We start from the raw sequence: 25,418 nt of genomic DNA on the forward strand, positions 1-25,418 counted from the left end.
CAACTTTTCATGGCTAGTAGTATATAACAGCAGAAATTATTGTTTGTCTTACCATTAAAACCTTCAAAAATAAGGCTTGTGTATGTGTGTGTGTGTGCACGCGCGTGTGTGTCAACTAGGTGTTGAGTAGAAAAGAGAATAAGAAAACAAATGGGTGGATGGATGGAGAGATAATCTGAAAATATATTCCACCAACCAAGGCCATCACCAGTGTGGACACATAAAACATTAATAAGTATAATATAATAAGTAGTAAAAAAGGACAAAAAGATACAAAATAAGTGTTCCTTACATTTCCTTTCATATTTGTCTGATGGTAAACTGCTCCATTTGCCTGTATAAGACTTTAACTAATCTTCCATCACCTCTTCAGATCCCTTTAATGACGACTATTCATTTAGAGAATAAAAGGCAGAATGACGCCTTAGAGCGTGAAGTGTGGGAAGTCAGAGAAATGACAAAACCGTGACTAATTTGTTAGTCAGGGATATTAAATGCATGCCGATTACTAGAAACAGTGGCCAAAAAAGTTAAAAGAAACAAGCATTGTGCTATCAAAGTTCAGTAAAGCGATCATTTATTACAGCTCTTGGAATTTAAGCAACACAATGTATTCACAGTTTGAAGTAATTTATGACGGTGACGCCTTTAACTACCCCGCCCCTCTGTCTTTTCTTCCAACGGTGGAAAGTAATTAAGCATAATTATTGAAGTATTTGGGGAGTATTTGGTTTCCCAGCAGAATGTTGCATTGTAACAAGATGATCAATGTTATTCACTTCCCCTGTTAGTCCTTTTTAAAACTTTTGTTGATCAGTGTATAAGATCTAGAGGGAGACTGAAACTTCTGCAAAATGAGTGAATTGTGATGCAGGAGCAGTTTGCAGGATCCTCTTGTAGTGACACTTTCCAACATAGCCACATTTGAGTCGGTTTGATGCGCGAAAATCTTCTTTAGTAAGAAAATACAATGAATTAATACAGATTAACTCAGTGGTGTCAAACCTTTTCGGCTTTTTACCTCTCACAAACACAGTTGTCTGGTTGGGAGCCCCCTTTTTAGATGTGTTAAATGGGAATGAGTTCCACTGAAATGAGATTTCTAAAAAAAAAAAAAAAAAAAAAAAAAAAGGGAAAAGAAAACGCAGGAAAACGATAAAAAATATGCATGACAAAAATGTGTGTTTCTGCTCATCAGGCCCCCCCAGATAGTCTTGTTGGTACCCGGGACAAGCATCCCCTGTATATTATCTTTATTGTTAGAGGGCACTTTTGGCCCTGGTGTCCACCCCATCATCATCACTGTATTTAACTATGTGTGAAGTAGATAAAGGAGCCACACCTCAACCAATTACAGACATTATTGTTAGCCTATTAAGGCATTGTCAAATCATTATCAGGGCCAATATCCCCATTTTACACTCTTGCTCTGGGCACCTGTAGGGGGTTCATCAGTCTCACCTGCTACCTGCCTCTGCAGCTGCACCTTATTATTAATGCCTCTCAGTATGTGGACGACACAGGAGCTGCCGCTTAGAAATCTTTCTAACAAGCTAATACCATCACATCACACGCGTCCATCTATCCCTATTATGCACTTTAATTTCATTTCATTTCGCTCGGTTGACGCTGCGCCACTTTGTTTGGATTCATTTGCAGTAAGTATGTCTCGACGGCATCTGGATTAAATATATCTCGGGAAAAAAATTGCTCAAATTGCCGGAACAGTCAGCTTGAGTTTTGTAATGTGTTTTAAGAAAAGTTTTAAAGGGTCTGTGCGTGCGTGAAGAGACACGTGTCGGGTTGGCTGTGGTTATCTCGGCCACTCCCGTCTCTCTTCACCTTTATAAATATCGCGAGAGGACGGAGGAGCGTCCTGTGTACAAGTGAGGAGAGCTTATTCCTGACAGAGGCTGCTCCATAACTCCTGGCTCCCGATTCCTACATAACATGGACACGAAAGTTGATTCACTGCAACAGGTAGGTGTTTAACTGCAGACTTAGAAAAACTAATTTATTTTGAAAATGTTTTCCAATGTTGTTTGTTGAATCACATCATTCAAATATGAGAAATGAGCAGGGAGGATGAAATTAAAAGAAGAAAAAATGTTTTCCTCTCTGTGCATCGCCTCATGTTCACCTGCAAAAAGATCAAGCGTTGCTCTTCATGGGTATGAAATATATAATGTGCTTTTTCCTGATGGTGCTTCTGGCTCTTTACTTAAAAAAAACAACAACTTCTCACTGCAGGACTTTTATTGTAATGGGACACTTTAACATGGGTGTATCTAAACTTTCACCTCAGTAAAGATCTGAGCACTTGGTGGACCACTGTTATTAATCATTGGTGATTGAATCTGAGACACAATAAGCTCACTGAGGTCTGATCACAAGAATCCACTTTCAAATTGACTCAAAGTTGGACTTTTCTCATTTCTTCCCTTTTCTTCAGGTGGACCTAAGCCAGCCCATTGAGGACGCAATGTAAGTTAAATTATGCAGTCATTTTATATTATATAGGATGTAAGGAATCAGTGCTTGTATTTGTGATTGATATTTGATGTAAATAATAATCAGATACACTGTATATAGTTCCAGGAATAAATTATCCTTGCAAATATGATATGTAATCATTGCAATACACAATACAGTACACTAGAGGTCAACAACTATGTGTAAATGAGAGGCTGTCTAACTGTAAAAGTACATTTAAAATACTTTTTTTACACATTCAAATCATCATCATGCAAGAGAGACTGTAACAGTTGAATTTCAACCCAAGAATATTTTTAGGCCAGTAGTTTTCCAGATTTGAACTTGAAACTCTTTCTGAATGCTTGCGAAGGATTTCATGTCAGATGTATTAAGTGGTGGAATCTAAGTAAGTACATTTTCTTAAGTACCATACTTCAGAATCAGAATTTCTTTTATTTGTCCCACAAACGGGTAAATGTCTTCATCACAGCAGCCAAAGGACAGGGTATTGTAATAAACAATAATATTAAAAGAATAGTCAATACAATAAAAAAGTAAGAAGTAAGAAATACAAAATAAAACTCTCATATACATACTATGTACAATTTTGAGGTTCTTGTATCAAAGTACTGTGAGTATATCTATTTTCTGCTACTTTATACTTTAAACACCAAAACATTTTGAGGGCTGACATGAATTAAATGGCTGACATGAATTAAATGTAATCACGAGTTACTTTGCAGATTGCATGTTACACCAGAGACTAATTATTGCAATTTAAATTAATGGAATTTATCAGCAATCAGATTAAGTAGAAAACACTTGACAATTATTGTCTAGGAAGGTAAGCAGATGGCCTATAGTATACAGGATGTACATAGACTTAAAACAATGTATGATTTACTATAACTTGCATTTCCTTTACTTACAATACTTTAATAAGGAGATGTTCATTTTCACGTTCATACATTTATTTTTGGGTCACTCCTAGAATAGGTTTACAAGCTTTAGTGCTCAAAAACACATCTGTTTTCTCAAACTGTCCGATGCTGCAGCTCTGTATACCCCTTCTGTCTGAAACATTCTGTTTTAGCTCCTGTTTCCTTAAGGCCCACCTCCCTGAATATCACAGTCTCCTCTGATTAGTCAGCTCACACACGCCTGACTCTGCACTGCTTACAACAGCAGAGCATCTGTGCTTAATAATTTCTTTCATGCCAAACTAGCTGCTAGGCATACATTATGCAAAAGTGTGACACGGTAACGTAGCGTGACTTCTCGACGTTGCTAAACGAAAGGCGGGACTACTGACGAGGCGTTTCAGGAGCAGTGTGTTCTGTGGGAGCATATAAATTTTGTTGTGCAGACCTTGACCTTTATTACTTTCAAGATCTCTCACAGGCACAAGGACCTAATATAAAACACTGAAGGAAAAGAAGAAAACAAAAAAGCATAATAGGTCTCCTTTAACATGATATATTTACTTTAACTGAAGTAAAACTTTTGTGTACTCTTTACAACAATGGGTGTTTTTATGTTTAATAAATGTCCCTAAATTTGCCAATCTTTCATCCAGGTCACATAAAATGGATTTAGAATCTGCACTGAAGGAATGCTCGTCCGCCTTAGAGCTTTTTCTGAACAACAGGTTTGCTGATGCTTTGGCGCTCTTAAAACCCTGGTAAGTCATAAACACTCAACTAACAATCTCTACTTTAATTTTGAATGTGCGTTTTTTTTTTTTTTTTTTAATGACTGCATTTGTCCCCTTCAGGAAGAATCAGAGCATGTACCACGCAATGGGTTACAGTAGCATCTTGGTGATGCAGGCAGGCATGACTTTTGATCCAAAGGACATGGATGCTGCCATGACATCACTGAGAGAATCGCTGCAGACATGCGAAAGGTTTCAAAAACTTCGTATACGTGTTAATAAACGCTCAGGATGTTGTTTTTACATTCAACATTGGGACAACATGTGGTACATCCCTGACTTCCTGGAATTAATGCACTGGTGACCTTGATCTAAAGAGTTGAGACACAAACCTGCTGTTTTTTAATAAGTTGTCACCATTTACTGTTTTTATCTGAATTTAGATTTCGGAAGAAAATTGGAATAATGGAGACTTTAACCAGCTTTTGGTACAGACAGCCAGCTGAGAGCCTGACAGAAGGTAAGTGATGAGCTTCTATCTCCAGGCTTTAATGAAAATGCATACTTGAGCCTGTGTGACATGATCACCATGTTGACATACAGGAAATGATTTTGTTTTAATATATAAAATGTATATCACCAATCTTTTATGCTTTGGGCTACTGCACATTTCTTGTTCGGGATTAGTGGCATTATCTGCTCTCTTACAAACATTTGCATCTGTTAACCGCTGATTACAATCTAAAGGGTTGGTCCGGCAATTTTACACTTTAAAGGGTGTTTACAGGTCTTGGGGAGTACAAATGTGTATCTGTTAAAAGTAGAAAAAAGCCTTTTGTGGCTGCAAAGGAAGCTGCATGCAATAAATTGCCTCCAGTGGCTAAATTGCATTGTGGGTAATGTAGCTCCAGATTTCAATAAGGAAGAAGAATACATGGAATAAAAAGGGAGATGTAAAACAACACTGATTCTGCTGTATCAACTCTAATGATTTGCTTTTTAAACATTCCAATGAGTTTAGTAGTGGACTTCTTTTCAAAACCTTGTGCCTACATTACCCACAATGCAATTTAGCCACTGGGTGACATCACTAGAGGCAATTTATCAGATTACATGGCAGCTTCTTCTGAAGCCACAAAATACTACTTGTACTACTTTTTTCACATATGCAGTAGTACTACACAAGACCCGTGAACACACTTTAATGTGTAAAATTGTTGAAGTTACCCTTTAAGTTCAGAGAAAATGTCAAGGTTGTTAAAATGAACCTTCTTGCAAAATGACTTTACATTTCTCATTGTCTTTAAAATAAATCACCCAATATGTGATATTTTCTTCCATTTTAACAGAAGAGATGCACGCGGAGCTGTGCTATGCTGAAGTTCTCCTGCAGAAAGCGGCTCTCACGTTCCTGGATGAGAGTATAATCGGCTTCATCAAAGGAGGGATGAAAATGCGAAACAGTTATCAGATATACAAGTAAGAAACTTGACGGGAAGCGATAACCAGACCAAAAATAAAAATAAACATCATCATATAAAGTGTTTTGTTTTTGTTTTTTTGCTGTGTCCCCAACCAGGGAATGTCAGGCCATGGCAAATATCACAAAAGAGATGGAAAATCAGAGCAGCACACACATCCATTTTAAGGGTGGCGTCAACATGGGCATTGGGTCATTTAATCTGGTGAGAGCTGTGGAAACCTTACAGTGATACAGTAGGCCTCCTAAAAATGTATTTCTGCTAAATCTTGTCATGTTTTTATGAATGCAGTTTATTTTATGAACAACTATATACACAGTCTATGAACTTCTTCTGCAGATATGTATGCATGTATGCTGTAGATTGTGGAGGGGAAAAAAGGCTGCTGAAATAAACTTTTCCCTCCCTTTTTGGTATCAGATGCTGTCCCTGCTCCCATCCCGAGTCCTCAGACTGATGGAGTTCTTGGGCTTCTCAGGAGACAGGGTAGGTGCCATCAGTCTATTGACAAAGACCGAGCTTGTGTCTCTTTTCAGTACAACTAATAATATGCGGATTGTGTTTCTAGTATCAAGGTTTCCGTTCAAATCATACTCATTTGCTAATGATCTTGCAGGAAGTGGGTTTGTCATCGCTGAGAGAGGGAGCAGCCAGCAACAGCCTGCGCTCCATCCTCAGCACCCTGACGCTGCTCATGTTTCATCTCTACATTACAGTGATTCTGGGTGAGAAGACGCTGACAAATGTCTCTCCAGGAATCTAAATCCCATGCCTTCATTAGTTTGCCAGCATTTTCTTTTTTTTTCAATTGGAGATCAGGAATGTCTCATTCTTTGTTCTCACATTCTTCCTTCAGGTACTGGTGACGGAAACCTTACTGAGGCTGAAACACTGCTGCAGCCTTACACTGAAAAGTTCCCTAATGTGAGCTGTGTTTTTTTTCTCCCTGATATGATACTGATGAAATGTCACACATGTTTGCTCCTTTCAGCGTTACTTTGAATTGAATTATTTGTACGTTGTCCATATAGGGAGCTCTGATGCTCTTCTACACCGCAAGGATTGCTTTGCTCAAAGGAAACTTCACCTTTGTGAGTATTTACAGTAAATGCAATATCTGCTTATGAATTTTCTGTTGAAGTGATAGAAAACTGGAATCCCTGTGTGTCTCTTTGCAGGCCGAGGAGAAGTTCCTGGCTTGTATCGCAGCACAGCAGGAGTGGCGTCAGATTCACCACCTGTGTTACTGGGAGCTGATGTGGGCCTACTCCTTCGAGCTAAATTGGAGGGAGGCGTATCGATACGCTGACCTGCTCTGCAAAGAGAGCAAATGGTCACAGGTGAATAACGGAACAGTTTCCTCTTTACCTTTACCTGTAAAACTGCTCTTGCTGTTTTTTTATTAAGTTTATTTTTTACCTTTTCTGTATTGCTTTTCTTTCGCAGGCCATCTATGTATACCAGAAGGCTGCCATCTTGAGCATGCTGCCGGAGGAAGAAGTGACTCAGCTGGGGGAAAATGTGGTGGAATTATTCAGGTGTGTTTTTTAGAAAGTGCCTTTTAATTGTGTGCACAATTTTTGGTTTGAGGTCTGTAATCATTCCACAGTAACTGTGAAACATGTGGTTCGCAGGCAGGTGGATGGTTTCAGAATAAGGATTGCTGGGAAGTCAATTCCAACGGAGAAGTTTGCAGCAAAGAAGGCACAGCGATACTCTTCCTCTAACCCCGTGAAACTTGTGGTCCCGGCTTTGGTGAGGACTCATGTGCACTCTTACTTTCATAGAATCAACATCGTTGTCAAGCCAGCTCTCATTTTCAAACAACTTTTTCTTTCTTTACCACAGGAGATGATGTACGTATGGAACGGTTTCACGGTAGTCGGCAAAAGACCAGAGCTGACTGAAAGTATCTTGATCATATTAGAGGAGGCAGAGCAACAGCTCAGACAGAATCCAGGTGCGTTTTTTTTTATTTATTTTTTTTAACCACTGACCAATATGTTTACTTTTTTAGCACTGACATGAAACTTAACAGCATTGAATTTAATCTCTAGACCCATCAGAGTATCACACGGATGACCTGTGTGTCATCCAGCTGCTGAAAGGCCTGTGTCTAAGACAGCTGGGGCGTCTGGTCCAGGCGGAGCTGTGCTTCAATCATGTCCTTTCCAGGTGAGCTCATATCACCACCATCGCAATACACACACAACGTTGGAGAAGGAGTCTACTGCACAAATTAAATCAAACCACTGCTCATCTTTTGATTTATATCAGTGATAAGGCATTCAGCTACAGCAATCAACTATTTTCCAAGGGTTGGTTTAAAATTTAAATTTGACGCAGTTCTTCGGTACTTTATCATCAATCTCAGGGCTTTTTACAGTATTTTTTTCATTCAGAGTTCAGTCTAGTAACTAACTTGAAATATATAGGTGTATATTTGATGTAGGGGAAAAAAAAGCCTCTTTATATGAATGAATGGTTAATTCTGGGGTTCAATAAATACAAGTCTTAACACTCTGCCCTGTCATGTGATTAGTGGTTGTGAATTGGATACAGTATGTAGTAGCCACAGATATTGGCTTTGAGTTTGTAGTGCCAATCAGTTTAATGGCAAATACCAGTCTTAAATCAAATATTTGCAGACAGAATGTTATACATCTAAATGAAATACATGATTTTTATTTTTCATTTTGCAGTGAAAGTGATATCAAGCATGACAGCTACCTGGTGCCGTTCACCATGTATGAGCTGGGCCTGTTGCACAAGCAGAAAGGTGACATCAACACGGCCATCACCGTGATCGAAAATGCCAAGTGCGTATTCTTCCTTTTACGAAAAGGCACAACTGTTCGAGTAGCATCTGTGCCGCTGTATTACACAAATGGCTAATAAGTGATCTTATTTGTAGGACGAACTACAAAGACTACAACATGGAGTCGAGGCTTCACTTCCGCATCCACGCGGCACTCAACACCATGGGCTCTTTCGCGGCCAAACTTCCGCCTTCACGTACGCCTGCTTAAAGACTCAACAAACAGCACAGAACCCGAGGCAAACGGGCTCTTACCATCCAGGACCGCTTCAAGCCCGTCAAGTAACACCTGGCATAAAATGCATCACAACATGCATTTCGAGTGATTAGTCTCACCTCCCTGCTCCACGTACACAAACGGTTAACTTTTATTCCCCCCCAAAAAGTATCTTCATGTCAAACCTTAGCCGACTTGCCAAATAGGTCTAGATAGTTAAGACTTTGTTGTAGACGGCATTTCACAAAGTTTATACAGTTTCTCAAACGTAATATTCTCTAAATTTAGTGGGTTTTTTTTCTTATTAAGGGAGTCTGGTGACTTTTTCTGTCATGAATTCAGTGTAAATAGTAAAATAAGTTGAAACTGCACGCACTACAGACATGTCTTAATTTATTGTATTTACTTTACACCAAGTCACCAATGACGAAGAATTTGCTGTAGCGCTTGCACTAAGTTTGTTATGTTGGTATGTTATTTGAAAAAGACAGTGTGTTCACAAAGACATATTGGGAGTGTTGACTTGTGATTGGATCACTCAGGACGCACGATGATGCCAAAACGGGACCAAAGTCTCACAACCCTGTTCGGTGCTTTCAACTCTGACTATACTTGAAATCCTCCAGGTGGCCATCTTTCTGTCAGTCCAGTGATGAAGGCATAACTACACACTTACTTTGTCAGTATGGTACAACAGAGCTCTGAGCTGCAACCCTGTGTAATCTTGTAACATATATGAAATGAGTTTTAAATTTAAGGAAGAAACTGTGAAGAGACTTGATGAATGGCTTTGAAGATGAGGGTTAATTCCAGTGAAAACACAAAGTAGTCAGAATTAAAGTAAAAGTAAATGCAAATTGTAAATACAAAATATATAAATGTTTTCTTTTTCTTCTGCTCAGTCTGTATTAATCTGCTTTGGTAAATGGTATTTACTGAATAAATCTGAAATCTGATTTTAATATTCCATTGTGACAGCATGTGAAATTTGTTTGTCTATTATTATTGTTGTTGTTGTTATTGTTATTGTTATTATTATTATTATTATTATTAGCATTCTATTTCAGCATTCTCCTGAGCAACTGAAGCAGATGGAGACTTGTTTGGAAAAATTTACAAAAGCAAGAATTAAAATGTAAAAGGGCTTCATATAGCTCGCCCGGCACGATCCAAGTCTCCTGAAGCCTTCAGGTCCATGATTGGTATAAATATACCGCATTTGATACCTCGACACACAGTTTGAACTCTGCAGCTAAAGTGAAGATTTCGGCTGTAAAACGGGCGTAAATTACATCTTTTCAAATCTTTTCGGGATCTCAGAGCTCCAAGAGACTTGGATTATGCCATGCAGGTTGTGTGGAGATATTTTATAAAAATTTTTTACAGTCGTTTGTTTACGTCTTGAAACAAGTCCCCATCTACTTCAGTGTTTCAAGAGAACGCTGCGATGGTATGCAAATGTTTTATGGACTACAGAACTTCACCTGACTTTCCATTGCCGTGAGAGGGAGTACAACTGAATTTTTAAAAAGATTTTTGGTTGACTTCTTATTTTTCCCTTTTAAGAACCACTGAACTCAAATTTTACAGGTAATATATGCTTGAGTTTATATAATGGAGTATTACGTATTGAAACAAGTCCCCATCTACTTCAGTGGTTCAAGAAAACGCTGCGACACTGTTTTGCCGTGAAGCTCTGCAAATGTTTTGTGGACTGCAGAACTTCACCGGATTTTCCATTGGCGTGAGAGGGAGTACAACTGAATTTTTCAAAAGATTTTTGGTTGACTTTTTCCTTTAGAACCACTGAACTCAAATTGTACAGGTAATATAGGCCTATGCTTGAGTTTATATGTAATGGAGTATTTTTACTTTTCTGTACTGGTTGTACTTGAGTTAAGGATCTGATGATTCTTCATTTCACTTCTATTTAAAACAATAACAGTAAGGATGGTTTATGTAATGATGACAGCACAGCGCCAGGCCATGTCAGTAGGGAGGCTTTAACATGCATCTCACACACTCTGCTGTCAGTGGCCGTGACCACGTGTTCTGACATGATCAGCTGACTCCTGCCGGAGGAGGAAGAGGAACGAAGATGGAAGGGAACAGGGACGAGGCAGAAAAATGTATGAAAATAGCGACGAAAGCCCTCGAAGCCGGAGATAAAGAGAAGGCGTTGAAGTTTCTCAACAAAGCAGAGAAGCTGTTCCCGACTGACAGGGCCAAAGGTGAGGCCGTTGGCGACTAACTAGCTTAACCTAGCCAAGTGTTAGCTAGCTAGTAGCTGACGTTTGATAACATCACCCGCGGTTTAGGCTCAAAGCGGGTCACCTGTTGACTAATATATGACGATAACAGCTATTCTGTGATGAATTAATATCAGTCAAGAATACAGTATGACATTCAAGTAGATACGGTGGTAAAAGGCAGGATATAAAGCCACACACATCCGAGTTAGCGTTGGCTAAGTTGTCGGCCTAGCGTCGTCCGAGCTAACATGGCTAGCTCTTCGCAGTAGTGGACTTTGAAAGTAGCCTAAATTGGGGTTATAACCTAGATGTAAGAGGACGTCAAGTGACCAAGGGTTAGCATGTAGCTCTGCTTGTGTTAGCTATCAGTGAAGCAATGTAATGCCTCTACTAGTTACTGTCAGCTAACCGTGAAACCATCAAGAGCTAGCAAGAAGAAAAAGCTAGCTGTCACAAATGTCATTATAGCGTCTTTTAAGTCGGGCTGACATGTAAAAGCGTCATGTTAGCTGTAGTTTTACTGTCAATTCAAGTTATGGACTTTTGCCTTTGTTGTTATTGTCGCTGTGTAAAGGTTGTGGACTTTCCAGGGATGTTGGGGAGGGCAAAGCAGGCAAGTGGAGCCTGGAGAGAGATGTAGCGACAGTTGGGCTAGCTAGTCCTTTCCAGTCCAATCCTTTAATTGAATGATTGACCCAGAGAGAGCCTCGAAGTATAGGCTAATCCAGGCCACTCAGCTGGTTGCGGAATGACTGCTAAAAGGGTTTAAGCAAGGATGGGACTGGCATAAGTGGTCTGGATTGTAGTTCCTCGAGGCTGTTTGATATACAGACTTATGAGGGGACTTATGAGCTTGCACAGTGGTGGTCATTAGCTCCTCCGCATGCAGATGGATGTGAAGTGGCTGTGATCAACCTGCACAGGTGCAGCTATGTGTATTAAGCAGTGATGACCAAGATTACCAGGAGAAGCTGGTAGATAACTGGCTTGCCAAGGCTGGACCTTGAACAAAGCCAATAACAGACATTTAGCTACCACTGTGCAGCTAAGATAAGAAAATTCTAGTTCCCAGTTATTTGAGCAAAACACAGGCACATCACAGGCTGCGAACTGAAACATTAAGTCCATTATTAAAAGGCTCTGAGCAGAAGAGAAGGTATACACACAGGGTTTTAAACAATGGACCAAAGAAAGTGGGTTATACTGCATTGGGAGATGTAATATATGTCATACAAGAAAACTAAGCACATTAAGTGTGTGTTGAAAGGAAAAGGGGAATAAAGGGACTGTGTGAGTTCTCCAGCTTGAGGCTATGGTAAGATTAGAGGTCAAAATCCTGATGGTTTGGGTGATTCTTTGTGTTATCTGGAGATGTTTGTTACTTTTAATAACTTTGCTGTAGAGCTGGGCAATATATATATGATATGTTACATTGTGATGCGAGTGAGGAAAAACATGTTAAAAAAAGCAAACCCTTTTAACTGGGGTGACTAGGGTAACTAGGGATTCCTCTACCAGGACAGACAGACATGTACTGTACACAACAACAAAATCACAGAAGTTTCACTGACAGAATGGCTGGTACAAGGAAATTATATGAAATATATGTGAAGAGTGTGGGTACAGGAGGATGGCTGAGCCGGCAAATCATCGCCAAGCGGTGCCCGAGTCGCACGACCTCCACTACACCATGGTGACCTGGAAAAGGACAGGACACACAGAAGAATTGGCAGTAAAAAAAAACCCATCAGAATGAACAAAAATCTAATTTTACAGAAGTGACGATATAGGAGATAGTAAAACAGAACACAGCAATGATGTGGCGTAAGTGTTGCCTCTTCCTTGTTTTAAAAACTGCATTACAGTAAATGGTTGAAGATTCATGATCAAAAATCTCATTATATTAGTTATTTGTGAATGTACAAATAGTGTGAAAGTACAATAATCATCCTACAATATTGTTGCAATATCGATTTTAAATTTTAACGTACTTCTGAGAAGATTTCAAATTAACAAGGTAAATATTGTGTATCGCAATATGTCCTTAAAATATTGTGATAATATTGGAAGGCCCCACCACCCAGCTCTGCTTTGCTGATATCTTGTTAACAGACAGACTTTCCTGTATTAACAGAATAATATCCTTGTTGGAAGAAGAAATACCAGCTCGTTTCTACTGACAAAAACAAAATATTTGGTTTAGTTCAGTTGTGAGGGGACAACGCACATTGATAAAACAAATGGTAAAGCAGCTCGCATTATGCCATAATGCCAGCAGTAGCCATAATGCTATTTTTACCTGTAATGCCGTGGCCATGGTCTTTAAAAAAGGCTGCGCTGATAAGGAAAAAGAAATAATAGAACAGTGAAAATGGTAACATAAAAATATATACATTAAAACCAGGTCCTTCTGTACCATTTACGACTACCTTTGCAGTCTTGTGGAACAATGCTGTTTGACACTTAAAAGTCAGTGAGTATGTGAACCTACAGTCATAAGATGTCTCCCTCATTGCTGCAGAGGCCTTCACAAGGTTGTGGAGAGGTTGCACAGGTCTGACATGGAGTGTGTCACATCCCTTGATGTCGCAATCCGGGGAATCACACAAAAGGGGTTGACGGAATAAGGCAGGTCAAGGAAGCACCTGCACGCCAGTATTCCTCCCAGCAGTCACATCGGGGGGTCGTGTCTGTATCACAAAGCACTTTGATGTTTGTCACTAATTGTCTTCAAGTTATCTGAAGTCAGTAAGTGAGTTATTAACTAGCTGAGTTAAGCCAGTATTCTCCATTCTGCTGTGAATGCGTTCAGATTAAGGACGGAGGATTGTGATATGTAGACTGTGAGAGGAATGTATTTTATCACTGGGATAAATTAGTTTGTTTAAGCTGCAGATGTGTACGGTTCAGCTTGGGAAAATCTGTAACACACTGCTAGCATACAAAGCAGCACAATAGAATTTGCACAAACATGTTAAGTAGCCTTGAGTGCTATAAGAAAGAGGGATTAGGATTGTGTCAAAGGCAATAGTTGTGTGCTTGAGTTACATGAGAACAAACTGTGTAATGATGAATAATGTATTGTTAACCAATAGGGGAACATAATAACAGTTAAAAGCATTTCTGCTGTCAAGCCAGAGATGATGAGGCTGCTCTACTGTTGCTGTGTCTTTTGTATTTGTATTATTAGTATGTATTTTGACTACATTTCCAACTGGGATAGCGATCTTGAATGTGAGCTAACAACTGCTGGACGGACGCTACACAAAGGCTTGAAGAAAAGAGGAGTTTTACCCAGGTCTCTGTGATGCACTGTGAATAAAATACAGCCGGCACATGTCAAGTTTGCTTTCTTTATGAGTTAAAAGTCTTATCACTCCCTTTTATTAGAGTACAATGGGCAGATTTGTATTTATACAATTGATAATACCAGCTACTGCCAAATGGATCCTGTCAACGAACTGTGGTGTTTTTAATGTATGACATTAATGTTATGGACCACCAACTTGGTTGTGGTCAGCTTTGTGCTTGCTGTTTGGGATCTGGCAACTGGATTTAAATTGACTTTGATTATGGAAAGGAAAACTGGGCGTGTAAACAAAATGTGCTGCATGCTCACTGCTTCTTGGTTTGATGGACTCGCAGGCTTCTTTATTGAGTGATTGAGGCCAGTACTTCCTTGCACTGCACCAAATTAGATTTGGTTGTCTGTTTTTCTGGCTCAAGTGTTGCCTTTAGCTTTGAATTAAGAGCTATTTAAAGGTTTCATTGGGCAGTGTTGTTCTAACATGGGCTACTTGAAAATCTTTCAACTGCATGTAACTGTCATACTTTCCTTTTTCTAAACAAAGCTGTGCAGTGTAATTATGCTACATAATTTAGAGCTGTGTATCAACATTATATTTATTTATGATCTTGAATTCCCAAATCATTGAGTTATCATCACTAGAGAAACCATCTGACTGCTCTTAGAGGCTCACATTATCCTAATGTTAGAACTTATTAATGTAAAATCTTATTATGGAAATGACATCCAAAACACAGGAGCTGTAAGTGACGTGTGACAAAACAGCATTGTGACGAGGATTGTAGTGCTGTTTTGTTTGGAATAGACCCCAGCTAATGTCACATCACCATGGCTTAATAGTTTTTCAATAAAAGTTTTTAATTGTTATCCAAAAATGATCTTTCTGTACTACTATATATAGCAACCACAGTAACTGTCAAAAACATCACAATATAGCAAAACATTCTTTTACCTAATTCTAAAGTTATTTGATTTTAAAAAGTTGGATAATATTGCTTTAAGATACTGAAGATAGTAATTTGTCATTTTCTCCTTCTCTTCTTCAGCTTTGTTGGACGCATTAACGAGGAACGGCAGCTCGGCAGGTAATGGGCCGTATCGTAGGCGACAAGCAGAAAGCTCAGAAAGCACCAGAGCCCAGCCAGAACGGGAAAGCCACGAGTCTGCAGGAGGCGACTCTTCTAAAGTCTTTACCAAAGAGCAGGTGGAAGGTGTGCAAAGGTGAGAGTTTTACCACTCACGAAGTCTTCCATTTCATGCAGCATCTATTTTCCCGCTGGTTGGTACTAAAACCCGTCCCACTTCAGACGTCTATTTTTGTTCCTTTCCTACAATCGGCCCTGTGACAGCAGTGCTGTTTCTATTATGCCTGATTAGGCCGTTCATCTGTGGCTGCGGTGTTGTGCACACACACCTATTGCCATGGGAACCTCTTCAGCTTGGCGCCATGCCAATGAGAGGAGAAAGTGAGAGACATTTAGCAGTGTGAACTAGATACCAGGTAACCACTACATGCTCTAATTTTAGCCCACAATACGACTACAGGGTGAAAGAGGTAGACCGTCAGTGCATTTTTATCTGCAGCATACACCCTCCAATTAGATGGTAGAGAGCTGGTCATGGCAAACTGAGTATATTTAAAAGTATACACAGGCTGCTCGTCATTATGCAATCCTAACGCTGTGTTGCATTTACACATGGGTAATCACTGTATTCCCTCGTGTTGTTATGCTAAATCCTTTGGGAAGGCTTCAGTGGGTTAAAAATGGCATCATGTCATCTAAGAAATAGATCAGTTGTTCACTGTTTACATTACAATTGTCTCCCATGTGACCTCATCAGCAAGCTTATTCCTCTTACAATTCCGTGACAGGAATTATGATGATTTGATCAAATACAGTCTGTTAAATTTAGGGCTATCAAACTTGCAGTCATTATTTAGGAGGGCTGTTAATCACAGCACGATTAATGAACGATTTGATATTTGCTAATTTCACAAATCTGTCACTACAAGATTTTTATCGAATTCAGTGGCTTGTGATCGATATGAAACAAGATCATCTACCCATTTAGCACAGTTAATTACAGGAGAGGGTGCCAACACTTTCTTTTCTGCTTTTGGCCAATAATAAACAAAACAAAAAACAACACATGTATAATTGTAACTGCTCAATAAAGTTTACTTTTAATTGACTCCACTAACGCACATAAAACATTGCTTAACAACATGAACATGTAACAAATGATTAAAATTAAGCTCATTAATAACTGTCATCTCTTGATGGAACACCACGGTTGAAATTCAGCACTGTTGAAAAAGAGCAACAACAAGTTGGTGGACTGCTTAGTGATTTGCCTGTTAGTCTGTTGACTCATCTTTTCTCACTGCTGATTTATTCATGAGAGGGGAGGTAATATCATCCAAGTCTTGTTCTTGGACGCATACAGACACATCTTAAAAACTGTGATACAGATCAGTGTTTTTACTTTGCACCAATCACATTGGATCATTAAACATTTAATTGATATATCGATCAGGATTGATGGATAATTAAACCCCTGTTTTTTGGACATTGATTACAATGGCAATAGTGGAAGCTTTGATGCATTTGGTTCTGTACTAGTTTAGTTAATAATTCCCAGCTAATTGTAAAACATTTTCCGGGGGATTTTCTTTGTTTTACACACGTGTGAATATGTGTATGATCTATGCATAACGGTAGAACGCAGTTCTTTTACTTGATAATCAGTTAATAATTCTGAATGTGATTTTTTAACATTTATTTTTTTAAGTTACATTTGCTATTTTTGGCATGCCTATTGATGTCTGGAAAATACTGATATTCATTCTGTAATATTACCTTACCTTCAAGTAGTCCGGGCCTAATGACAGACTGGAATATACATCGCAGGACGGTGTATGTGCCTAGCTACCTTCCATAATTAATAAAATATACATGCTTGATTCCCTCCTTCCTGCTCTTGATGGGTTCTTTATAGAAAGAGACTCCAGAAGAACTACACATACAGTGTATACAGTCTTTCACTCTGTCTTGCTAAATGCATGAATAGAGCACCTGTATGGCTAATGGCTTTTGTAAATGCTTAGTGTTGTCTGTGTGACTATTGTAACTTCATATTGGTGAACCACAGAGGATGTCGAGGTTGATAAGCTTTATACAGCTATGACCTCATTTTCCCTGGGAAATGTGCTTCAGCATCATTTATTTATGTGACTAAGATCAACACCATCAACATGTTATTTTCAGGGACAGTCTGCACGCCGCTCAGCTGCTTCAATCTCTGTTCCTGTCTTTCAGAATAAAGCGGTGTAAAGACTACTATGAAGTGCTGGGTGTCAGTAAAGAAGTGGGTGAGGACGAGCTAAAGAAAGCCTACAGGAAACTAGCACTGAAGTTCCACCCAGACAAAAATCATGCACCTGGAGCAACAGAGGCCTTTAAAAGTAATTGAAAACAATTATAATTCTCACAAATACTGTAGACAATGCAATATTGAATTATCTAAGCATTGTATTTGAACACCTGGAAACCATAAATTTGTGTCCTACATCCCCCCCTATTTTATTCATCAACCATGGTCTCTTTCAGAGATTGGTAATGCATATGCAGTGCTGAGCAACCCAGACAAAAGACGGCAGTATGACCTGACAGGAGGAGAGGAGCCAAGCAGCCCGGGTCACTCGCATGGAGGAGGCTTTGACTTCCACAGGGGCTTTGAGGCTGACATCACTCCAGAGGACCTCTTCAACATGTTCTTTGGAGGTGGCTTCCCCTCCTGTAAGTGAGCCCTTGTGTGAAAGTTTGATTTATTCTTGTGAGGTTACATGTTGTTGATTTAGAAGTAAATGACCTTGACTTTATTTAGTTGTGTACACTGAATTCTTCTACTTTGACTGAACCCATAAAAAGTCACTCATCAAATGTACTTTCTTTCTAAATTATGCGACCGCTCTCTGTTGTGTTGTAAGTCAGACCAGTACATCCTTGTTAGGATGATCGGTGCACACTTTCCTTTTCCTCGATACTAAAATTGCATGAAATATAGCTTTGAATACTAATCTCTGACAGTGGGTGTAATTGCTGACATATTCCATAGCTCAGTCATACTGTTTTTGTCAACAGCAAGCACACACACCTTCAACAACAGCAGAACGAGCTACAGCCATCAGACAGACTTCCGACAAGAGAGAACAGAAGAAAGGGGCGATGTACGTAAATGGGCTCATATTTAGGGTTTATATTTAGTGTGTAATAAGAAAATTATTATCCAAATGTACAATGTATTTTTGATTGATATGCATCCATAGAACCACATATTTGACTGCACATTATCAGACGGGTGAGTTGCTGAAAATGTACTCATTGTGCTGTGTTTACCTCTAGGGGGGTTTCTCAATGTTTATCCAGCTGATGCCCATCGTGGTCCTGATTTTAGTGTCAATACTGAGCCAGATGATGGTGTCCCCCCCACCCTACAGCCTCTACTCTAGACCGTACGTATACACACACACACACACACACACCACACGCACTTTCTGCTTGCCCCCACATTTATTTCAAATTTGTAGTTTTGATTACAATATGTAAAGAAGCTGGTTGAAGAGTTCAGCTCTGTTGTTTGAAAATGTTATCTGCAGTTTTAATGACACCATGAGAGCTGCCCAAGTAATTGATCATTAGCATTTGGTAAGGTATTATTTGCTCCGAGTCATTTTTTAAGGGAAAAAAGTCACAACTCAGACAGCTAACCACACTCCAGTCATTCCCTTCTTTTGCAGACTTTAAAAAAGGTCATCAGTGCGTTAATCTTCTCCAACTTCCACTACTGCGTGGTACTTCACTCTGGTATTGTAAGACGAAATATCCATAGACTACAGTTTATACAAATGCTGCTGCCAGGCTTTCAACACGTACAAAGAGAAGCAACCACATTTCACTAATGTTGGCTGCCCTTCACTGGTCAACATTGAGTTTTAGAATCGATTTTAAGACTGTACTGCTCGAAGGGTCCGGCTCCTGCCTGTATACCTGTGACTTGCCACTTATGAGCCGGATCTCCAGATTTGATGATGTTTTCTTAAATGACAGATTAATAACAAATGCAACTAACCGTAAGTTGCAGCACTAGATAATATATAATAACTTGAGCATTCCACATACATGGGAAAATTACCATGCTTGTCAGCATTTTTCACAACAGCCTCTTCTGCCTCTGTCTGTCCCAGGTCCACAGGTCAGACTGTAAAACGGCAGACAGAAAACCTAAAAGTCGACTACTATGTCACTAGAGATTTCAAGTCGGAGTTTAAGGGCTCAGCGCTGCAGCAGATTGAGAAGAATGTGGAGGAGGACTATGTATCTAATGTCAGAAATAACTGTTGGAAGGAGAGACAGACAAGTGAGTGACCATTGTTATAATACACCCTCAGAACTACATAACTGAATTCAATAAAAGTTCCTGCTTTTTTTTTTTCTCCAAGACTCTTGTGTTGTCAATCACATTGTTTTTCTACTTGTCTCATCCAGAAACAGACCTGCTGTATGCTGCTAAGGTATACAGGGATGACCGAATGCGCAAGAAGGCGGAGCTCATGACCATGGATAACTGCAGGGAGCTGGACAGACTAAATAACCTATTCAGAGGCGGATGAGTCGGACGCTTTTAGATCCTGTAAAATGTATATGAATAGATGTGTATGTTCATGTTTTTTTAAGAAAGAGTCTTTACACTAGGAGCAAAAAACTTACTGAAATAATTTAGCTCTATTGTTGAAGTTTTAAAATGTCCCCCTCCACATATCTGCCCCCGCCAACTCCTCTCCTTCCTCACTCCAGCCTGACCCCAGGAACCACCTTGTTGCATCTTAATGAACCAATCTGCACACATGGTAGAAAAGCCCCAGACCTTTCCTTTTTTTACTCTGCTTTTCTTGTGTTATCCTGAAATCAAGAAGGACAAGGACACTTGATTGTAAAGGCATGTGCTTCAAGTAGTGAGAAGAGGCATTCTGCACAAGCAAATCTCCATCTTAAGATCAACAAACAGCTTTCGGCATCATCTGCTTGAGACAAATATAAGATGGGAGACTTTGTAGGTTCATATAGAGGTGCTGTCCTCCAGCCAAATCCATTTCTTTGAAGAACCGGAAACAGAAGACGGAACTAAAAATAAAACACAATGCTTTCTCAAGCTTCTGACTCACCTCCATGTGTGGGTGAAGATCGATGGATCATCAAGAGACACCTGCGATTTTGCTACTAGAGAACATTTTATGTTGTCCACATCAAAATGTGAAGCTGGTTGGGACTCAACATGGAAGGACATTGAAACTGTTGTTCATAAATGGTTGTACATTTTCATTTTTGAATGTTTGAATTTTATGCAGTTATTTAAGTAACTATAGAAGAAAAAAAGTTTTTCTTCAATGCTCACCTAATCATTTAAATAAAGTAAAATTATTACCATAGACTGTGGATTCATTTTTGTCTGATTTAGATATCGAAGATCAATTCACCAAAATAAGAAAAAAAAATGATTGGTACATAACCATGCAAATCCTTTGGGTTTTATTTGTCCTAATGTGTCATTTCTGAGATGACGCTGCCACATCTGCACAGCAGAGGTGAATGGAAATTTGGAAACGGATCAATCGTCTTTAAAAAGTGGAAAAATATAAACCTAACCCTAACTCTGTTATGCAGATTGGATCAACTTGTAATGTTATAGTATATATTGTGTCATTGTTTTATATATTGGTGTGTTGACTTTTAGCAATTTTGCAGCTGGTTAGAGTGGAGGAATTTAAAAAATGTTACATTTTGTTCTGTAGTTAAATTTATAAAAAGAAATCATATTAGTTTAATTTATCATAGATTTTTTGTGTAAAATCAAAATATGAAGTATAAAATGGAATGAATATTTCCTTCGGAAAATGTAGTGGACTATAAAAGGTCAATACTTAATTACAAGCAATTATACCAGAAAGAAATGCATTTTGTTTTATTATCAAAACAGATGGTAATGTCAAACATTATCTTACGGCAGACTCCTCCGGGAGCAACCGTTGCTACCTGTGACCTCATCCTGATTGGTTTATCAGCAGTCACATGACGGCGACAAACCCGGAAGCGATAACCAGGGCTTGAAGGTAGGCTTGTAGCTCCCCGGTGTCTGCTTAGTGAAATGAAAACAACCAGAAGTGGAACTTGACATGCCATCTAGACAACAGTTTGAGGAAGAAAGACGTTAATTCGTGGCGGGAAACGCTGTCACGTTCTGTGGACTATGCACTTAAACAGCTTCACCTGTGTTTTCCTGCTGGGTCTGTGCTCCTGTGGACTCCTCCATCAGGTGTCTGCCTGCAAACATGAGCCAGAGACTCCCGACTGGAGGATGACCCTGAAAACTATCCGCAACGGAATACACAAGATTGACAAGTACCTGAACGCAGCACTGGATCTGTTCGGTGGAGATGACGGGCTGTGTCACTACAGGTGTAGTGACGGTGAGCCACTGTTCTCTCTTTTCTCCTTTACAGACATTTCCAAAGTCAACAACTGATTTTCTATGTAACTAATAACATGAATGGTGGCTGTGTTTCATTTCCAGCCGGGTTGCTTCAAGGACATGATTCATACATGTGCTTTTTCTCCTCTGCTATATCAAGTGAAAATGAAAAACCAGGAGACAAGCTGAATGAACGTAGAGTTTGAATGCAACACGTGGCAGCTTTACATTATCACTCCTTAGAGCTGAGTAGCACAGTCAGCTATTAAATCGTCTGTGCTGATGCGTTTATCTACTGACAGTGAGATAGCTGACTGTGCCAGAACAAAACACATCATCACCTTTGCTCTTGTCTCACAGGTTACAAGCCGGTGCCTCGTCCCGGGTACAAGCAGCCACCACCTAACGGATGTGGGTCACCGGTGTTTGGATTTCAGGTAGTCTCACAGAGTTTTTTAGGGGGGGTCTTTCCATGTCTGACACAAGCAAAGTTGGTGTACACAGCAGCCCAAACTGACTTCTGCATTGAATTATTTTTTGCTATGTTGGCTTTTAAATACAAAAGATGTATGTACACACTGTACAACATACATACAATGGATCTTAGTCAAGCTGGCTGTCCATATGTTGGCTGACAAGTCACAAGAAAATTAGGGTAAAGGTGAAGGTAATAAAAACACTGTATATATTTGAGATAATTTACTAAAAGTGTCACCATTCCATCGGTTCTTCATACACAAGCCCAGTAGTTGTAATATTTACAAAAAACATGATATCATTACAAAAAAAAATGATCAATTAATGTAATTTTCATGCTCAGAACATATGATGATATCATCTGAATAATCCAGCAAAGTTGTTCGGTCATGTGTGCCTTTTGTTAATGAGTTTATCTGGTTGCATTTTAACTAATAAGTGATATGAAATAGAACAGGGAAAGCTCTATGTTTCATTTAGAGTATAAGTTTAAAACCTGGGCCTTCAGTCATCCTTGAAACCGTTATCCCATATTTTGCATAATAGAATATAACAATAATTTGTGTCTTCTACAGCCAGTATTATTCAAATTACATTCCAAGTGACACTATTTTTCTTTTTCACTCAGTTTGATATAGGAATCCCGTCCATGACCAAATGTTGTAACCAACACGACCGCTGCTATGACACCTGCGGCCGGGAGAAGCACGACTGTGACGACCAGTTTCAGGACTGCCTCGAGACCATCTGCAGGAATGTGCAAAAGACTCTGGGACTGGCTCAGAGTGTCCAGGGTAAGAGGCCGAGCCAATGTGTTCAGACCTGGTGCAGACTTAGGTTGGGTATGAGAATCAGTGGTGATGGTGCTGATGATTTGGCAACGAATTTAAGGGGATCTGCACAAAGAGTAGGCAAATTAATTTTCTACATTTATTCACTTGCATTCTTAGGATGTCTTTTGTTTGGACGATGGCGTTTAAAAGGTATTTTCAGTTCTTATTTGAAAAAATTAATGTAATTCACAGATATTTCTGTGTGTTTGTGGAATACTAAGACATTCCCCAAAAATTGGATCAAAGAAATGCTGATATCAATTATAGACACAGTTGAACTTTAAAAAGATTATTTTTGTATTACTTTTGGGGCTCTGGAGTAAGTTCATGCTGACTCGCTGTCATGACTTGGACACTTGAATAGAGCAGATTCATGTTAATCTCATGAACACCTGTGTTTCTCCCACCACCACGTCTCACAATTTTGGCTGTGAAGAAAACCTAAACATTAGACTTTTTATACTGTGATGCTCTCAGTCAGCAGGGCCAGAAAAACAACTAGGTATTTAGCTGCTGCATATTCACATCAAGTGTTTCACAGCAGTGTGCAGTATACTCTAATCGAGGGGGCACTTCAACAGTGGTGGACGAGGGCACGCGTTCAGGACATCATTTAAGGAAGATGCTTGGAAGACATTTGTAATATTTCACATTTGACGTCTTGATGATCAGATCCAAGAGTTATAGAGCATGCAAGTGAATGAGTGTACAGACAGTTGAAAACACAGTTTGTCCAGCAGGGGGCAAGATAGAGCTAGTTTTTAAACACAGTCAATCTTGATACTGCTGTCTGTTATCAGGATCAGAGTGACCCTAATGGACTTTTTAATCTTTAATAGTGACTCATGAGCGCTACAACGCACTCATCCTGTATATGATTGATGAAATGACATCTGTATTGCTCTGAACTGACTGAAGTTTTTTTTTTAAATGTCAATAGTTCTGTATTTGTCCTGCCACTATGCTCTCTCAGCTGCTGTGATTGTGGCTCTTGTGTTGATGCACTTCAAACAAAACTAAATTCTAAGTTGTCAAATTAATAAAATTATTGATAATGACCTCTGTATTGAACAACAGCGTATGCTGTGTTTAAAATATACACAAAAATGTTTCCGCTGCCACTTATAGTAACAGCGAGGCCCCTGTCGTGAATTTGCTCATGTTCTTCTTCCTGTTCTTTCTCTTCTTCTTGGCAGCTTGTGAGTCAGCAGTGACTCTGCTGTTTGACGCCGTTATGCACCTGGGATGTAAGCCATACATGGACAGCCAGAGAGAGTCTTGTGTGTGTCAGTATGAAATGAAAAGGGAACTGTGAAACCGCCACAGGATTGAGGACTGCGGTACGGACTGATTCAAAACACTGATTGTGTACAAGCACAACAACACTGACAGAAGGATACCAGCAATAAACTCTCCTTCCAGACATACTTTATAGATTTCCTCAGGGATACAGCTTCTGCACTGACCCGTGTCCATCGCCTCCCTTTTATTGAAATGTTGACATCTATGAGACATGACAAATTTTTAGAGTGGATAAATTAATTTATTTCCTTTGCAGTTGATTATGTATATTTTGTTAACACTGTCTAATGTATTTATCCTGTGATGTCCTTTTGGAAGCTTAATTTTCCCTGTAATGAGCACCAAATTTACATAGGTCTTTTCAGGAAACGTTTGATAAATTATAAGGAATTGATTGACTGTAAAATCAACCATTACCGCCTCATCAGGAACATTTGATAAAGAAGTAAGTTAACAGTGTCTGTTTCTACAGCATCTATTTTGTGTTTTTCTGTTTTTAAAATGTTTATAATATTTCATGGAGGGTAACAAAAAAATTAAAGAAACACATAAAGCTTGTATCGACAATGTTATTGTGTCAGTTGTCATCAAAGATAAAACTGTGTCTTTTAAGCAGCATCCTTTAACAACAAGTCTCAGGGTGAAGCCAAGGGAACCCTAAAGGTCTTAGATTAGGCTCCTAATCATGTATTTGAGGTTGACGTTGTGAGAGACTGAAATCCAGTGTGGATTAGGATGTTTACCTCTCCTAATCTCATGCTCTGCCAACCTTAATCTCACTCTTATTGTTTAGGATTTATTAGATCCTTGGAATTGAATGTTTTGAGCCGCTATGGCCCAAGGGGAGAGGCGAGACTAAGAGTGGTTTATAGAACCAAAGAAATGGCCAGAAAAGAGCTGCAGCACCTTGTGTGTAAACTGGAAAACACATCTGGTGGCAGAGCCTCAACCCACTGGGCCAGGGCAGGCTTCACGATGGAAGAACTACATGAGAGGGGTCGCTGATTATCCTGTTTTTCCTAAACCACTGGGGGTATGGGGGTACTAGCCATACCAGGCAGGGATGCAGCCA

General features: G+C 39.4%; 3 protein-coding genes across 6 annotated transcripts; all 3 read left to right on the top strand.

The window, feature by feature from the left end:
• Positions 1 to 1,443: 1,443 nt before the first annotated feature.
• LOC115590806 (tetratricopeptide repeat protein 39B-like) lies at positions 1,444 to 9,611 on the top strand. 4 transcript variants are annotated; one of them, XM_030432357.1, is made up of 20 exons: positions 1,444 to 1,658; positions 1,758 to 1,980; positions 2,151 to 2,171; positions 2,453 to 2,484; positions 4,052 to 4,156; positions 4,250 to 4,381; positions 4,573 to 4,649; positions 5,479 to 5,608; positions 5,709 to 5,814; positions 6,031 to 6,096; positions 6,227 to 6,335; positions 6,467 to 6,534; positions 6,642 to 6,701; positions 6,789 to 6,950; positions 7,057 to 7,148; positions 7,245 to 7,365; positions 7,459 to 7,570; positions 7,668 to 7,785; positions 8,313 to 8,429; positions 8,525 to 9,611. In XM_030432357.1, exons 2-20 carry the CDS (start codon positions 1,951 to 1,953, stop codon positions 8,637 to 8,639), a joined length of 1,773 nt encoding a protein of 590 aa, XP_030288217.1. In that variant the 5' UTR covers positions 1,444 to 1,658; positions 1,758 to 1,950; the 3' UTR covers positions 8,640 to 9,611. The 4 variants fall into 4 exon arrangements, with proteins under 4 accessions (XP_030288217.1, XP_030288287.1, XP_030288136.1 ...); XM_030432427.1 differs by having other exon boundaries at positions 1,763 to 1,980; XM_030432276.1 differs by having other exon boundaries at positions 1,444 to 1,980.
• Positions 9,612 to 10,654: 1,043 nt separating this feature from the next.
• Positions 10,655 to 20,585, top strand: dnajb14 (DnaJ heat shock protein family (Hsp40) member B14). The gene is made up of 8 exons (XM_030433708.1): positions 10,655 to 10,876; positions 15,251 to 15,425; positions 17,525 to 17,670; positions 17,816 to 18,004; positions 18,350 to 18,435; positions 18,611 to 18,720; positions 19,453 to 19,625; positions 19,754 to 20,585. The coding sequence occupies exons 1-8, from the start codon at positions 10,744 to 10,746 to the stop codon at positions 19,876 to 19,878; spliced, it is 1,137 nt and encodes a 378-aa protein (XP_030289568.1). The 5' UTR covers positions 10,655 to 10,743; the 3' UTR covers positions 19,879 to 20,585.
• A 737-nt stretch (positions 20,586 to 21,322) lies between these two features.
• Positions 21,323 to 24,904, top strand: pla2g12a (phospholipase A2, group XIIA). The gene is made up of 4 exons (XM_030440710.1): positions 21,323 to 21,732; positions 22,095 to 22,171; positions 22,840 to 23,005; positions 24,241 to 24,904. The coding sequence occupies exons 1-4, from the start codon at positions 21,513 to 21,515 to the stop codon at positions 24,357 to 24,359; spliced, it is 582 nt and encodes a 193-aa protein (XP_030296570.1). The 5' UTR covers positions 21,323 to 21,512; the 3' UTR covers positions 24,360 to 24,904.
• The last annotated feature ends 514 nt before the right edge of the window (positions 24,905 to 25,418 follow it).

Source organism: Sparus aurata, chromosome 1, assembly GCF_900880675.1.
Source record: "Sparus aurata chromosome 1, fSpaAur1.1, whole genome shotgun sequence".
NCBI classification, from domain to species: Eukaryota; Metazoa; Chordata; class Actinopteri; order Spariformes; family Sparidae; genus Sparus; species Sparus aurata.

Excerpts from the sequence above, each read along its gene's own strand:
- LOC115590806 (XM_030432276.1), top strand. The coding sequence starts at position 1,951 with ATGGACACGAAAGTTGATTCACTGCAACAG. Across the intron at positions 2,485-4,051 it reads CAGCCCATTGAGGACGCAAT|GTCACATAAAATGGATTTAG; the intron begins GTAAGTTAAATT and ends TCTTTCATCCAG. Across the intron at positions 6,097-6,226 it reads TGGGCTTCTCAGGAGACAGG|GAAGTGGGTTTGTCATCGCT; the intron begins GTAGGTGCCATC and ends ATGATCTTGCAG.
- pla2g12a (XM_030440710.1), top strand. The coding sequence starts at position 21,513 with ATGCACTTAAACAGCTTCACCTGTGTTTTCCTGCTGGGTCTGTGCTCC. Across the intron at positions 22,172-22,839 it reads CACCGGTGTTTGGATTTCAG|TTTGATATAGGAATCCCGTC; the intron begins GTAGTCTCACAG and ends TTTTTCACTCAG. Across the intron at positions 23,006-24,240 it reads ACTGGCTCAGAGTGTCCAGG|CTTGTGAGTCAGCAGTGACT; the intron begins GTAAGAGGCCGA and ends TCTTCTTGGCAG.
- dnajb14 (XM_030433708.1), top strand. The coding sequence starts at position 10,744 with ATGGAAGGGAACAGGGACGAGGCAGAAAAATGTATGAAAATAGCGACG. Across the intron at positions 10,877-15,250 it reads CCCGACTGACAGGGCCAAAG|CTTTGTTGGACGCATTAACG; the intron begins GTGAGGCCGTTG and ends TCTCTTCTTCAG. Across the intron at positions 18,005-18,349 it reads TGGAGGTGGCTTCCCCTCCT|CAAGCACACACACCTTCAAC; the intron begins GTAAGTGAGCCC and ends TTTTGTCAACAG.